The sequence below is a fragment of the Canis lupus genome, chromosome 21, assembly GCF_011100685.1.
Source record: "Canis lupus familiaris isolate Mischka breed German Shepherd chromosome 21, alternate assembly UU_Cfam_GSD_1.0, whole genome shotgun sequence".
Classification (NCBI taxonomy): domain Eukaryota; kingdom Metazoa; phylum Chordata; class Mammalia; order Carnivora; family Canidae; genus Canis; species Canis lupus.
The window spans coordinates 48594501-48610080 of NC_049242.1; the positions used below are offsets into that span (position 1 = coordinate 48594501).

The 15580-nt window shown below is 42.2% G+C and overlaps 1 protein-coding gene and 1 long non-coding RNA gene across 5 annotated transcripts in view; one reads left to right on the plus strand and one right to left on the minus strand.

Moving 5' to 3' along the window:
* Positions 1 to 15580, plus strand: part of BBOX1 (gamma-butyrobetaine hydroxylase 1) — a 59134-nt gene that overhangs the window by 6134 nt on the left and 37420 nt on the right. For both annotated transcript variants that reach the window (XM_038569285.1, XM_038569284.1), the window contains exons 2-3: positions 1814 to 2067; positions 3316 to 3430. In XM_038569285.1, the coding sequence (XP_038425213.1) occupies positions 1849 to 2067; positions 3316 to 3430 (334 nt within the window). In that variant the 5' untranslated portion in view covers positions 1814 to 1848. The remainder of the gene's footprint in view (positions 1 to 1813; positions 2068 to 3315; positions 3431 to 15580) is intronic.
* The window catches only part of LOC119865038, a 46967-nt gene that overhangs the window by 5452 nt on the left and 25935 nt on the right, over positions 1 to 15580 (minus strand). The window contains exons 3-4 of one of the 3 annotated variants that reach the window (XR_005375868.1): positions 3044 to 3111; positions 1414 to 2327 (exon numbers count right to left, since the gene is read on the minus strand). This is a non-coding gene — a long non-coding RNA (uncharacterized LOC119865038). Of the gene's footprint in view, positions 1 to 1413; positions 2328 to 2367; positions 3112 to 15580 lie in introns of those variants that run through there. The other 2 variants (XR_005375870.1, XR_005375869.1) reach the window with 2 other exon arrangements.

The following is a 15580-nucleotide window of genomic DNA, read 5'->3' on the forward strand; positions in this document are numbered from 1 at the left end:
ATCATCCAAGTTAATGATTTGAGGAGGTATATGTAAAACTATCACCTGAAAGTTGTGTTCTTTTAATGGAAAGTATTTTTTAAAGTTACGTTAATGGCACATAAAGTCTTCCTATCTGTAAGTTCAAGGAAGGCCACGAGCTGTTTCGTCCTGCCTGACCTTGAATCTCCCAGTGTCTACTGCGGTACCTGGTATGTAGGGGGGCGGGATCTACTACGTAGAAGGGGCCTGTTAAGCAGTCACTGTGTGTGTGTGTGTGTGTGTGTGTGTGTGTGTGTGTGGATGTGCCTCCCCTTCATCCCATGACAGCGAAGTCCCGTTTCTATGGTCAAGTGTCACTTTCTGCTAATGAGGAGCTAATCATTATATGGAACAAGTGAAGGTGTTCTACTTCTTCTTTGTCAATCTGAAATCCTAGAATATTATATGCGAGGGGAGTGAGACTGACACAATTGAACACTGACACGTCGACCCAATTTCAGAAGGCCAAATATGTAGTCGTTAATGGAATCATAGTCAACGCTGAGGTGCTCAGTCCGCAATGCTTGTGGCTCTCTTTTCGCTTGATTTTCTTTCCTATAAATACTTCATGCCCTCAAAATTTGGTGTGTTTCTTCATAAAAAGAAGTCATGGATTCCTAAGGAAGGTGAAGATTCATAAAAATACTCAGTGAAGGTTTAGATTAAACTAAACCAGAATACGTGGGGCGCCCAGGTACCTCAGTCGGTTAGGCGTCTGCCTTTGGATCAGGTCATGACCTCAGGGTGCTGGGATCGAGCCCCACATCAGGCTCCCTGCTCAGTGAGGATTTGCTTCTCCCTCTGCTTCTGCCCCTTCTGCTGCTCATGCTCTCTCTCTCACTCTCTCTCAAATAAATAAATCTTTTAAAAAATAAACTAACCATAATATCGAGGCACACTATTTTAAAACATAAAAATCCCAGAGAAATAAAGTGAGACAAGAGTGGGTTGCTCGCAGAGCCTGGGAACTTTTATACTGCATTTAGAAAATGAAACGTATAAGTAAAAAAGTAGATGATGGAAGAGAAATAGCACAATGCACTGGGTGATAGTACCTCCTAGAATAAATAAATTGCATTAAAATCCCCCTCAGTAGAACAAGTGTACTAATTTAGCATCTTAAAAGCATTTTTTCCCCCAAAAGTCATGTGCAATTGAATGTCAGTTAAAATAGCACAGAGATGATTAGTTGTACCTTCAATGTGTGGGGTATTTTTCTCCCTTAAGAAATTTTCGGAGCTTCTGGGGATCCCTGGGTGGCTCAGCGGTTTGGCGCCAGCCTTCGGCCCAGGGCGTGATCCTGGAGTCCCAGGATCGAGTCCCACGTCGGGCTCCCTGCATGGAGCCTGCTTCTCCCTCTGCCTGGGTCCCTGCCTCTCTCTCTCCTGTGTCTCTCATGAACAAATAGATAAAATCTTAAAAAAAAAAAAAAAAAAAAAAGAAATTTTCGGAGCTTTTAAGCAAACACAATTATGAAAGTGTGTATGTCCTTGGTTCGGAACTTATCTAAAATTTCTGGGAAAAAAACCCACAAAGAACTCTTTTCCTCTGGATCCTGATTCAGCATGTTTATCTATCTTATTTACTTTTAGCCACTGTGTTTCTGTTTACAGCACATGAAACACTCTCCCCAGAACAAAGGTCCCAGCGTTGATAAGTCAAACCCCAAACTCTGGCAGCCGACCGAACGGCAGGAGCCAGAGTCCCCTTGAATTGTTGGCACTCTTAGAAGTCGCGTTCAGACTCGATCTGCCTGAGATTCCTTGTAACTGGGATTTGTCGCTCGCGGCAGGTGGCTGACAGGATTCACCTGCAAGGAGCAGAAACATGCACTGTGCCATCCAAAAGGCAGAGGTGCTGGATGGGGCTCATCTGATGCAGATCTTGTGGCACGATGGCGCGGAGTCTCTCTACCCGGCTGTATGGCTGAGAGACAACTGCCAGTGCCCCGACTGCTACCTGGACTCGGCAAAAGCACGGAAACTTCTCGTCGAAGCTCTTGATGTGAACATTGTTATTAAAGGCTTGACATTCGACAGAAGAAAGGTAACCGGCTCTAAACTCTCCCTCCTTTCCCTCCCAGGTTGAAGGAAGGGCCCAGTCTCCGATAACTCAAATAGTGACCTCTTCGTCATTTGATTGTGCATATAAAATACTAGAGAACCACGTGCACCTGGTGCAAAGTAAGCTCGCTCGGTGAAAGGGGGCTTCTCTTATCGTCACTGCCATCTGTACCTCTGCTCCTGTGGCAGTGTTGCTCAGCATTCCTTCAGAGCGTGACAGCCTCAGACCCGGGCCGGTGACTTCTACAAGAAAAAGAATGCTTCTGGGCTTTAGGTTCCTCACCTGTAAAGTAGGGCTACTAGCACGGCTATCCGTAGAGGCGACACGAGGATTCAGCGGGAAGATGTGGGTGGAAACGCTCACCCCAGTGTCTGGCTCGCAGTGAGCACCCAGAAACGCGGACTGATGGACGCGTTTTGAGTCAAATGAGAGAGTCGATAGGCAAGGCCTGTTTTAGGATTCCCCAAAACCCTAGCTCTCAAAACCACAGACTGGATGGGGCCAGCAGCCTGTGTTTCTCCCAGACTCACCAGGAGAGTTAGCAGGAGAGCAAGTGTGACCAGCGAGGTCACGGCTCTCCCCCCGACTCCTGTCGCCATCTGGGCTCAAGGACTTTATTCCCAGGGTTCACTGGTCGCTCGCTGTGTGACCTTAGAACCACTATTTACCCTTCCGTCCCTCACTTGAAAAAGTGACTACTAGTAGTTCCTTCCTTCTAGAGTCGCACGAGGACGAGAAGAGTTACGCCTGTGGTGCTCGTCTTACAGGACAAGGGGCGGTTGTCACAGTCACTGATTATGATGACGGTGTGTCTCCTCATCATCCCTCCGAGTTCTGACACTCCTAGAGGGGTGAACTCCGTGATGTCTGACTTCAAGTCATCACGGGACGTTTGGAAATGACAGGTGTAGAGGCCACAGCACAAGAACTCCGCATCTAGCTCGGTTTTATTTCTTACGTGGCGTCCAAGAGGCCTCTGACCACACCTGTATCCCCTTGGCTTTCAGCTTGCTTGTCTTCCAAGGCCTGCAAGTACATATGTGAAAACACACACACACACAAAAATAAATAAATAAATAAATAAATAAATAAATAAATAAATAAATAAATAAAAGACTAAAGCCTAATTGCATCCCCTGATTATCTTAAGGTGACCTTCAGAAACAGCTACAGGGAACCCAAGGGCATGTACGCAGAATACAAGGTGACACTCGCTTTCTGTGTTACCAGGTTTGCATCACGTGGCCGAACGAGCATTGCAGTGAATTTGAAGCTGACTGGCTGAAGAAAAGATGCTTTTCACAACAGGCCAGAGAAAAACTCCAGAGAGAATTGTTTTTGCCAGGTAACCTTGACCATGGCCGTCAATGTCTTTTAAAAACTTGTAAGACATTTTGCCCAGAAGCCAATTCAAAGCCTTGTGCTTTGGTTAAGACGTTTATCGTAATTTATGCGGGATGTTTAATGATTTACCAGTGCAGAGCATTTGTTAGGATGAAAGGAAATATAGACGAGTTCTAGACATCCTAAAGAGACAGGAAGAGAAGAGGGACAGCAAACTTGTCCCCTAGTCGTCTAACACAAACCCAGCACACTGGATACTCCCTGAGTGACCGCGGCAAAGGAGTAGGTGGGGGAAGCAGACATGCCCTTCTTATTTTTATCTAAAGCCAGAACAACACAAAATCGACAAAGCGGGAATTCCTAGCCGGGTACCCACAGATAAAATTATGTGATTCCCCTACAATACTGTCAAATGAGAATGGGAACGTGTGCATGGGTGCACGCATGCTGTGTGTGCTTAGCACATTTGTGTGGGGAGAGATGGATGGGTCTCAAGAAAATGTAAATGTGTGACCACAAAAATGTTCTGAAAATCTGCCACAGTTGGGTCTGGTGGAAAAAGATTATTCTTGACTGAGAGACAGGATAAAAGAAATACCAATACAGGTAAAAAGTTAATTATGTCCTCTCTGTATACTTGGAACGTTTGTATCGTAAGATGACATGGGACAAAGAAAAACTCTGAAAATATCATGATTCCTGTGTATTTAGGAGAATCTTGACTTCTACAAGCACACTGGCCAGGCAGGTCTCCCTGAACTTCCTTTTCCACCGTTGACCAGATATATTGGATGAGCCTTGTTGAATTCTGCAACACCCCCTTCTGAGAATTCTGGGTCATGCACCAAGACAGAGACCTCACCTCCTCCTTTCAGATCCGGAATTCTCAAACATGGATAGTAAGTGGTTTCAAACGCTAGGTTCCTGGGTTAGCAGATGTCACTAATTAATGAGCTGGAGCCACGCAGCTCTGCTTTGTCCCATGGTCATCGGTAGGGCACGACGTTGTCCCCTTCCTGTTCAGGCACAGGCCCGTGCGGTCCAGAACTGGGTTCCTCTATGTCCCTAGTTTCATCATTCTGGCAACTGACCAGGTTTTGCTCTCGTGCTTTCTGTCTAAACTGCCAGGAATCCGCTTTCTTCTTTAGCTAGCTAGCTGGGGGAATCCAGATGGGCATCTGGGGAAAGATGTTTATCCGGCCTTCCCTGGTGTGTGCACTGCTAGATTCTTCAAGGAGTCTCCAGTTACATAACTGAGTAGCAATTATCTGGGTCAAATAGCACTTTCACGAATGTATTATTATTTTTTATTTATTTTAGATTTCTTCTGGTACTCAAAATATTTTTCCTTAACTCTGCCCCGATTTTGTAATCCTGTTGGATTTTGCTTTCATTTCCTTCAAGTTCTTCTTTTGATTATTCGAGGAGGGGAGAAAGCCAACGTTTTATTATTACAGCGTAAGCTTTTAAGCTTTGTAAAAAGATACAGCCACCCTCCTCCACTAATACTTCTCGACTAATGCAGTTTTATAGCTTCCATTTCTCAGGACTATTGGGCAGTAGCAAAATGGAAATGATACTACACTCAGTTAAGTAGTGGAAAAAACAAGTCACACTGACAGGCTGCAGTCATGAATAATATACGGAGAACTGGCTGCTATTTAGACCCTGGAAAATACTTTAATGGTTTAAAACAAGATCAGATTTTTAAAATACATTCTCAAGCTGTGCACTTGGTGGGGTAAAGGAGAAAGCGACAGGCCATCTTTGGAATATTCCTTCTATGGCTTTTTGCCTGTAGAACTTGACACCTCATTGTCCTGCCATCGCATATTTCTTTGAACATTGATACTCCAGAACATGTAAACAAACCCGGTTACCTTTGTGAAAAGATTTTGTTTTTCATCCCCAGTGGCCATGTTCCCTCTTCTGCTTTAGAGCGAGGGAAGACTTTTAAAATCTGGCATCAAGATGCAGGCCACTTTTCCTTGATCTTCCCTTGGCACTAGCTGTCGAATTCAAAAAGTGAAAAGATGCATAATGATGAGCCAGAAAAACCAAACAAAACAACTCTTGTCAATGGACAGCCGCAGCTGGAAGGAAGACATGGATAATAGTCATTCCCTCATAAATTTCTATTCAGTTGCACATATACTGAACATCTCTTTTGTGCCGGAAACCCTGTAAGGAAATACCAAGTTAAAAAAAGACACAGATTCTGTCCTCAAGGATTTATCATGTCTAGGAGGGGGGCCCCAGCCACGAAAACAAATAAGTATAATATGTTATTTGAAGTACATGAAAGCATGCAGAGAAGGTTAATTATAATGTAGAGGAAGAAATCTGAAGAGACAAGAAAATAATCCTCAGAAGCCTGGTGATACGGGAGCTGGATTTGAAAGATTGGTTCATCAGACAAAGATAGTAAGGAAAGTCTTGACAGAGAAAAGGGCGTGTAGGAAATAGTGGATGTGTAAAATAGTAGGGTAGGCTTGCAAATTGCAATTAGTTTAATATTAGTGAAGTTCAAATCGTTAAGGCAGCAGGGAAGAAGGAAGTGGCCAAACCTTGAAGCAGCATCATGCCCTACGAAGGAGCTCAATCCAAAACCCCATGGGAAGGACATTTCTCAACATAGAGCTCAAGTGTATTTCCTTCCATTTGTTTCCAGCCTGAGTCTCTTCCTATAGGGCCAGAGAATCGAGTTTAATATCTCTGTACGTTTAAGAAGGTTGCTTCATTTTCTTTTGAATGCATTTTACATCTTCAGAATTACATCATTTTGATTTTGACCAGATGCGTATAATTTCTAAAATGCTTACAAGCTTGTGAAGATCGTCTTAGCTTCCTCTTTCTCTGGTTGGGTTCTCCCCTCTTGTGGTAGGACCTGTTGGTTCTTGGCTTGTGTTTCTCTTACAGAAGAGAGTGGAGCGAGCGGCCCTGTGGTGGAAACTCTTGGTCATGGTCACCTGTGTTGGATGGATTGGCGTGGGGAGTGGGGCGGGGAGCAAGGGGACCATAGCATGGCCCAGAAATAGCCCAACAAGAGGCATTGAGAACTTAAGCCAGGGGAGTAGCAGAGATGATGGGAAAGACTTTGTATCCAAGAGAAACATATATTGACCTGTAAGAGAGGAGGTAGCTGGCCTCGTTCCCTATTCTCCACCAATTTAAAAGCTGACTTTGAAGCCTAGCATGTAAATGTTTCCAAACATAGGAATGAAAATTGAAAACTCCAATAAAACATTGGAAATATGAAGATTTTCATGAATGTAATTGTATTTTAGCTTCCATGTCAAATTGAAGCGATTATACACTCATTTTTGTGCTTAATTTTGAGAATCAAAATTCCCAAAACATGATAGATGGGACTAAAATGGGAAAAATCAATATATAGTATGATCTTATATATAGGAACCCGAAGACTTGTTCTTTTTATTAATATTCAGCATCAGAATGAATGCTCATTTTTCTATCTACTTGAACTGGTACTAAAATATTTGTATACTATCCTCTGACTTTAATATTTGTCATGTCAAATTGAGGTTTAAAAGATTGCAATTTGAAGAAACTCTTTTTTCCATGGAAGCAGTCTGCTCACTTTATCTCAGCAGCCCAGGTGCTGAGTACATTGCATAGTCAGAAAAGAACATTTCCCCTCAATTCACTATAGCAGAGCGAATCTTCACCTACTTATTTAGTTGAATTACCACTCACCAGTCCATAGCTATAAGCCCCCCTTTTGTTTCAAAAGGAACATGCCACAAGAGGGAGTCAAAACTATCATATAACTCGCAGGGCCCTCTAAAATCTCTGGGCCTTTCCCATAGCAGGGGGAAGAAAAAGCAGAGCTCCCCCTTTCTTGCAGAAAGCCATGCATTTCCTTGAAAATGAAGGTTTTTATTATGGCAGGAAGAACAGAGCTGGTTAAAAAAGCAAAAATCACTATTTTTTTTAATTAACAAGTAATGAACACAATACATATGTCTAACTCCCACTGATAATTCCCCCCGTTCCCTAAGCCTTGCTCCACACTTGACTCATTCTTGAAGTCCTACAGGTGGGAATCTGCAGTGCAAGTCAGGGATGGAGTGAGGGTATTTGCTTCATCTACTACTTGGTAATTACAAAAAGGACTGGGAGTATGTTTTTTTTTCTGCCTCGGAGTGCCCCAGCTGTGTCAGGGCTGCCGTTAGTAGGCTTTGGAACAGTTCTTGAAAAAGCTGCATCAGGGGGTGTCTGGGTGGCTCAGCCAGCTGAGCATCCAACCCTTGATTTCTGCTCATGTCGTGGCCTCAGGGTTTGGGGATTGAGCCCCGTGTGAGGCTCCTCACTCAGCGGGGAGTCCGCTCGAGATTCTCCCTCTCTCTCGCTCTGCCCCTGCCCTCACTCACATGCTCTCTCTCTCATAAATAAATCAACCTTAACAAAACAAAACCAATCCGCTGCATCAGAACAGTCAAGCCACCATGTCTTGTGCCCAGATGTATTCCCTTCTCGAGAAAGAACTAGTCATCATCCCTCGCCTGCTGTCATCCAGGCTCACACTCTGGTGCGCAGGTGGGAGACTGGCTCAGTCGTCGTCTGTGTAAGAAGCCAGTCTCTGTTCCTTTGGCCTACCCTGTCTGAAATGGACCTAGTGAGTTTCAGAGAAATGTCTTTGGGGTTTTAATGAAACCTGTAATGTTTCACACACACAGGCGTGTCTTGAATGTCTGTGAGTTTATGAATGTGTGTTTTGCTCCCTGTTTCCTTTGTGCCGTATTGCTGTCTTCCAGTTTGTCCAATTTATCTCTGAATTACAAGGCATTTATTCTTCTACTCAGTGTCTGCATGTACTTGATGAACTCGGACATACTATCTAAAGAGTCTAACATCCCAACGTGGGATGGAGCCTCCCTCGTCCTGTCCTGTCGGTGGGCTGAGGTGGGAGGCTCACAGCTTGAGAAGAGCCCTGCAGTGCCCTCTATGCAGCAGACGCCACTAACCTGGTGGATGCTCCCACAGCCATCTGCCTAGTTTGGGAATTCATTTCTAAACTTTAGGTAAAATCCTCTTTCTTTCATCCTCGCTTATCTCCATTTATACTTCCAGCAAGAAAACACATAACCACATTCTCAGAAATAAATATTAAAGATAACTCTATCTTACAGTTGGGTACATTACAGAAATACGAAAAACAGAGTCCATATATTCTCTTATTACTTTTAAGAATTCTTAGATAAGAAACATTAACGACATTCTTTTGAAGAAAAAATTTTTTGATTTTTTAAAAAATCAATTTTTAATTACTTAACAACTTCATAGAGGAAAATACCATTGCATCACCCAATGTTACTGCTAAACAGGACCTTAAAAAGCTGGTGTCTTCAAAAGTCTTGAAAAAGTCTGTGGCTATTTTTGAGAACCTAAAACAAATGTATCTTAAGGAAGAATTATTGTGGTAGGTTTCCTTTTCCCATTTTCTCAGTATACTTACCACACTCAAAATAAGGAAAATATACTAACATTTTTTACTCTTGGAAAAGTAATTTTCTGTTATTACACTAAAGTAAATTTTTTCTTTTCTTTTCTCTGTTTTTCTTTGCTTTTTTTTTTTTTTTTCCAAAGAGTGTAAAAGTAGAGTGGGCTTTCTTAAATGAGGGAAAAGCTTCAGTTTCTCACAAACTAGGTTTGCTTTTTCTTACAGCCCAGGAATGAATTTTATAGCATATGGCTATTGGATGACAAATTTTGAATTTATAAATTTAGAAAATTCCACATGGTGGCAATTTCAAGAAGTAAAATTGGATTACTTAATATGCTGGCTTTATTTTTCCCAAACCTATGCATAAGTTGTATACTTAACCTGTCATCTTTGCTAGGACCTACACATCAGGAGATTCACCAGTCAAAAAAAAAATGGGACAACTGATTTAAAAGCTATTATTTCTCACTCTGGTTCCACTTTGCGTTTTCAAGATGGCAGACCACTGAAATACACAACTTTAGTTTTGGGATAATAGATATCTTCATTATACTTAAATTCCTTCCTTGGAATTCCAATCCCAAACTTTCAAATGTGCCCATGGGAAAAAAAAATTGATTTATTTTTTCTTTCAATTTTTCTATCTCTATAGGGAAAAAAAGATTAAAACAAGTGATGTTGCTATTTATACATTCTATCGATTTGCCTGATTTCTAATTTAGTAAACAAAAAAAATAGTTATTAAGCTCTACTCCACTCAATGGATTCCCTAACTTTATTATTTTTCTCAAAATTTTGTATTTTTCTTAATCTGCAACTTTGCTCTTAATCAAAAGAGCAACATTGCACGAAAATCAGTGTGCTTGACCCGTGGCCTTGTTAGGTGTGCGATTTTGAGCAACTTACTTTTCTGTACCCCACCACCCTTATCTGTATGATAGAGATAGCACCTATTTGCCTTTAAGGAGTGCCAGGTTGGGTGAAAAGCACTGTCATACTTTACATATAAATTCACTTCATCCTTACACCACTCCCTCGAAAGCACTATAAATAACTAGAGAACAGCTCTGAGAGGGGTTTGACCCTCTTGAACAGTATATCAGTTTCCCAAAAAATTAAAATTAAAATTAAAAATACAGAATTCTGTTAGTGAAATTTTTCTCTTTTACTCCCACTGGCTGTCAGGCTCCTATGCATATGGTCTGCTTGTCCAGAGAAGACTGGTATTCAACAAGTTATAGGGAGAAACGATTGTATGGGCTGTCACTCTTGCCAACAACTTAATTGGAGCTTTTTATCACCTCTTATGTAGATTACTAAAATAACATGGCCTCTGCTCACGCCCACCTTGCACAGCCCTGCAGGGTAATCTTTCTGATGCCCACCTTCAAATCTCTTCTGCCTGGCTCTGCTGTCTCACTGCAGCACGATAAAGTCCTAGGTCTTCACTGGAGCTTTTCAATCATCCCAGCCTGACGCCCCCTCCACAAATCTGTAGATTTTGTCTAAACTCTGCCTGTTTCCTAGATCACTTATTCCATTCTTTCTCTCTGGCCAAACTTCACCTCTCCGTTCTGCAAGGCCCACCTCGCATCCCATTGAAACCCTTTGCCAACAATCGTACCCTATATTTACAGTATCCCTAAGCCAATTTACAAAGTACAGATAAGAAAGAAAGCCCAGAAAACAGATCTCATTTCACTGGTAATACTGAAGTGCAAGGCTGTAACATAACAATGGAAGCATACCCGTTTCTTCAAAAAAGAATTTTGTTAGAATTTGTTAGGAGAGAAAGTCAAGTGTGGTAGGTCAAGAAAGCTCTTCACCTGTGAAACAACATTGTGTTATGGAATGAGAACAGGCTTTGGAGACAGTAGAGCTGGCTTTGACTCTCTGCTCTGTGAACTTAGTTTCATAAATGATCTGAACCTCATTTTTTTTTTCATATGTAGAAAGGTAATGCCTCTCAGTTTTGGAATGTAGAGAGTTAAATGGTGAAATGTAGGTGCTTGTTCCCTTTTTCCTCCAAAGTAGACAGCTATGAACATAGATGAACATAGGAGCAGAGGCATAGAAAAGAGTATTTGGGTAAGGACGGAAGGAGAAATAAATAATGGTGACATGACAATATCTTCTGTTTGAGTTCCCATTACATGGAGAATAATCATGTCATGCTCCTGACTAAAAACATGAGGGTGGCTTGGAGGTGAATCTTTGCTATGAGAGGGATTTTAATTGCTCAGGCATTGATTTGAAATCTGAGCCAAAATTTCACCTACTTGGCAGAGGTTTTATTTTATTTATTTAAATAAATTTAAGAAAGAAGTGAAAAGACTGGTCAACTATGAACCTAATTGCAATCAGGGACATAGAAATATTTGCTGAAGCTGGGACGATCAGCAAACTTGGGAGAAAGTGGCTGTGTTGTCTATTAGCTAAGGACTGCTACAGATGAGAATACCAGCCATCAGCAGACATTTTCCACATAGGAGCTAAATATCTTCAGGAAAAAAAAAATCTCTGACCCAAACTAGCTACAATCTCATGACCATATAAAAGCAGATAATCTCAGTAACGAAGATAAAGGGAAGGTATCTATCTAAAGAGAACAATGTGCTCATTCAAGAAGGAAGCACAGAGTCTCGAAGCCCTAACGTCAATAGAGCATAATAGGAGTTTCTAGAATAAATCGATCAATCCAAATATATGATGGAAACCAAAAGGGGATTTATAAAGTGATTTACTTGGAGCACCCCCCCCCCAATGAGGAAACCGGAGGTAAGACAGCCCCCCTGACAGTACAAATGATTTTAGAGAAACTTGCTCCAGTCTTTCCCATCTTAGTTGAGGCAATGCCATCTCTCTGGGAGCAGGACCATCCTCTTGATCTCTTTTACATACATCCAGTCTATCAAGAAAATCTATTGTTATTTAGATGTCAGTCAAAGTAATCTAGAATCCATCCACATCTCACTACCTCCACTACCAACTACCAACGTCATACACCCTCTTCTTCCTCTGCCTTTTCTACTCCTTCTCCAGTCTTCCTTCTTCGCATTTTTCGAAAGCATTACTCTGTGTCAGGCACTGGCCTCAGTAGCTACTATTTATTGCTCTATTTAATCCTAGCAACAAAAAAATAAATAAATAAAAATAAATAAATAAATAAATAAAAAATAAATAAAAAAATAAAAAAAATAAAAAAAATCCTAGCAACAACCTCACAAAAGCAGCGTTAGTATTATAACTCTTTTACACATAAGGAAAATGATAAAAATTAAGTAACTAGTCCAAAATCAAAGAAACAACACAAACACACAACGGAGCCAAGATTTAACATCTGTTCTGTTAAATACCATTCCGTCACTCTCCCCTCTTCCATGTGGTTCCTGTGATTTGTGTGGGCTCCTCATTCTGCGTCACCGCAATTGTTGCACTGAATGGTCATTGTCCTGTGTGTTTGACCGTCTTCCCCACTAGCCAGTTGGGGAATAACTAATCTAGGGAAATAATTAATATTAGTAAAGGTGTCATTTATTGAGTACCTACTATGCACTATGAATTTATTCAGCAAATATTTGCTTTCTATGTTCTAGAACAGGTACCGTTCTATGTGGTGGGGATGCGGTGGTGAACAAAACAGAGAAAGACTCTATTTATAGGGAGTTTACATTCTGTCAGAGAAAAAAATCAATAAATCTACAAATATATATATTTTTAATATATATATGTGTGTACACACTATGTATAATATATATAAATTTGCAAATACATCTACAACATATCAAGTGCCATGAAGACACGGACACAGGGGGTGGTGGGGATGTATGGATGTTCTCTTCTACCTTTTCACCGAAATAAGTAGCAAAGTTGTCAGTTGAGCATAAGTAGGAGGAGGAAGTGGATAGTTTGAGGATGGAGAACATGAGAAATGGTCAGCTAGTAAGAGAAAGTTACGCAGACGTTAGCAAACACACAATAAGAGCAGTCTTGGTGGTGTGTTTTCCTGTTCAGTGGCTCTGGTTCATGTGCAGATTTAATCAGGAACACTGTGTGAAATTGTTCATAGACAGCGTACCATTCACATTTCATAACAACCCCGCAAGTCATTTTCATCCTGTATTTTCCGGGTGGAATAACCAAACTGAGATAGTGTATCACTTTCTGAAGTTCTTGCAGATGGGAAGTCTCAGAAGTCAGGTTTGAATCCAGATCTGTCACCCTCAGACCTCAAGCTACTAACGTTGACACAATGTCCCTAACAAATTGGAGCTGCATCCCATCTCTACACAGGCTTCACACATTCTCAGTGAACTAGCTTTGGAAAAGAAGACATGACTGACAGACAATTTTTATACATTTTTGTTGACTAAAAAGTTAATCTGAGTCAACAGAGTTGAGACAGACAAAAAAAAAAAGATTAATTAAATTTGGGTTGCATGAATGAAAACGAGGCAGCGAGCCCACTGTGCGGGCATGGGCCAGACCACATCTAGTGCTGGTTTCAGACACCAGTGCTGTTGGAGAGCATCAGCAAACTCGAGCACATCACACAACGGGGAGCAGAGAGCCCAGGGCAGGGCTTGGAAGCCATAAAACATGAAAAACCTGGGTAATCCAAGAGCTATTTGAATTTAGAGGAACTTAGCCCGGTAGCTGTGCTTATATGCATCTCCAGGACTGTCCTATTCTGTGTGATTAGGGAGCACGGGGCCTAAAAGAGGGGTGGCAGCAGTAGAGTGTATGTTAGCATGAGGAAGAAGCGTGTGACCACTGGAACTGTCTGGAACCAATATGGACCACTCCATAGGGAGATCTATGTGGGATACACGATGGAAAGTGACCAAGAGGGTTTTCTATAACCTTTTCATGGATGTCATAGGGGATAGTCACAGCATGAACAAAAGGTAAAACTGAATTTCCTGTTTGCCCTGAAATTCTAAGGGACGGCTGAGATAAAAATCTCCCTTCTTGACATCGTATGTGTTTGTTTTCCTTCAACATATACCCCTTCCTGAAGCTCTGTAATCACAGTAATTGTGGGGTTTCCCAGCCCTGACAAGCATGAGCTGTGTGATGCTACACAAATTATCTAAGATCCTTAGGCCTGTCTTCTCATCTATGAAATGGAACGATACTAGGACTTCTGTTATAGGGTTTGTTGTGAGGATTACATGAATGGATCCTCGTGAAGTGCTCAGAAGTGTGCCTAGAATCCTAAGCGCTCGATAAATGTTAGCTCTCGGTTTTCAAGTACTCATCACACCCTGCCTTTTAGGGTCCCTGCCTTGTTTTATCATGTGTTCTTGGATTCTCCACCTAGAAGATCACTGTTGTCATAGGGCTAAGCATTTAGAATACACCAGGTACCTACTAGTCCAAAACAAAAATGTGTTTCTCTCCTTTCAGGCAACATAAACCCGTGTAGAAGTGTGTTTTATACATTCTCGCGGAGACTTTTTGAATTTGGTGGGATTATCAAGACCCTAGGGAAAAAGTTTTATTGATTTCTCCATCTTTTAAAATACTGAAGAGTGCTCAGACAATCTTCTTTTTCAGGGGTTGCTTCCAGTCTCTAGTCCTCATTAGAAAATAAGCAAAGGTTTGTTTGGGATACAGAACGTTTGGGTTTTCTGGAAACCTACTGCTTGCCAGCGTTGGCCTATGTGCTTGGGACTGGGGGGCAGGCAGGGGCTGTGGAGGTGAGGAAGTAAAGACACCTGCCATAGTCTCCATCCCTTGCAGGGAACCTGCAGTCCTAGTGGAAGAATGAGCTGAAGTTTGGCCTGATTGACCCTTGCTTGCTTTTCTGCTTTGTCTCCCATCCTTCGTCCTTCACTTTGCCTGGGTTCTAGCCCTAGTGACTGAGTTCCTCCCAAAAGAGGAGAGATTTTCCATCTTCCTGCTGTCCCTCCCACTGAGACACACCACACTTCTCCCTGGCTTTTTCATGACTGCCTTCTCTCACCCCCTGGGATCTGGCGTAAGTAGCATCTCTTTAGCTAGAACTTTCTTAACTGCCATGTCTAGCTAGGTCCCCCACCCCACTCCCAATTGTCTGCCAATGCGCCCCATTTGTTACCTCCGTAGCACTTGCTACAGTGTTTTTATGTATTTGTTTGCTCATTCACCTTTCCCTTCACAAAGCAGATGTGCAATCACATCTGTTTTTATTCACTAATGTGACCTCTTTAGAATCGCAAGGCTTTCAACCAGTATGTGTTGAATAAGTACAAGATCATTTCAGCGTAATGTGGAGGGCGCTGAGACGGAGGTGTGTTTCGGTGCTGGGGGACCACAGGGGACAACCATCTAGCTGATTCTTACTGGCCCTAGAGGAGGGCATCGCGGAGGCGGGCAATTCCCCACCGTGGCCCCTCAGTCCTCTTCCCATGGATTCCACCACTTGCCTGTGCAGGGCTGCCACTCTGCTGGAGGGTTTTCTCTGGCTTGACTAACACAGAAAGACCCAGAAGTGCCTAGAGAAGCAGTCAATGGGAGTAGGCATGGGTGGCCTGTGCACCCCAGCCTGCTTGTCCCCGGGTAGGACAACTCTCAATTATAGTTTACAGGATTGCCATATGGTCCAGCAGTTCTTTTAACCATTCATTAGAATGATTTCCAGAAGCTTCCTTCCTAGTCTTAATGTCCCTACCTCCTATTAGTTCTTCCAGGGAAATCTCC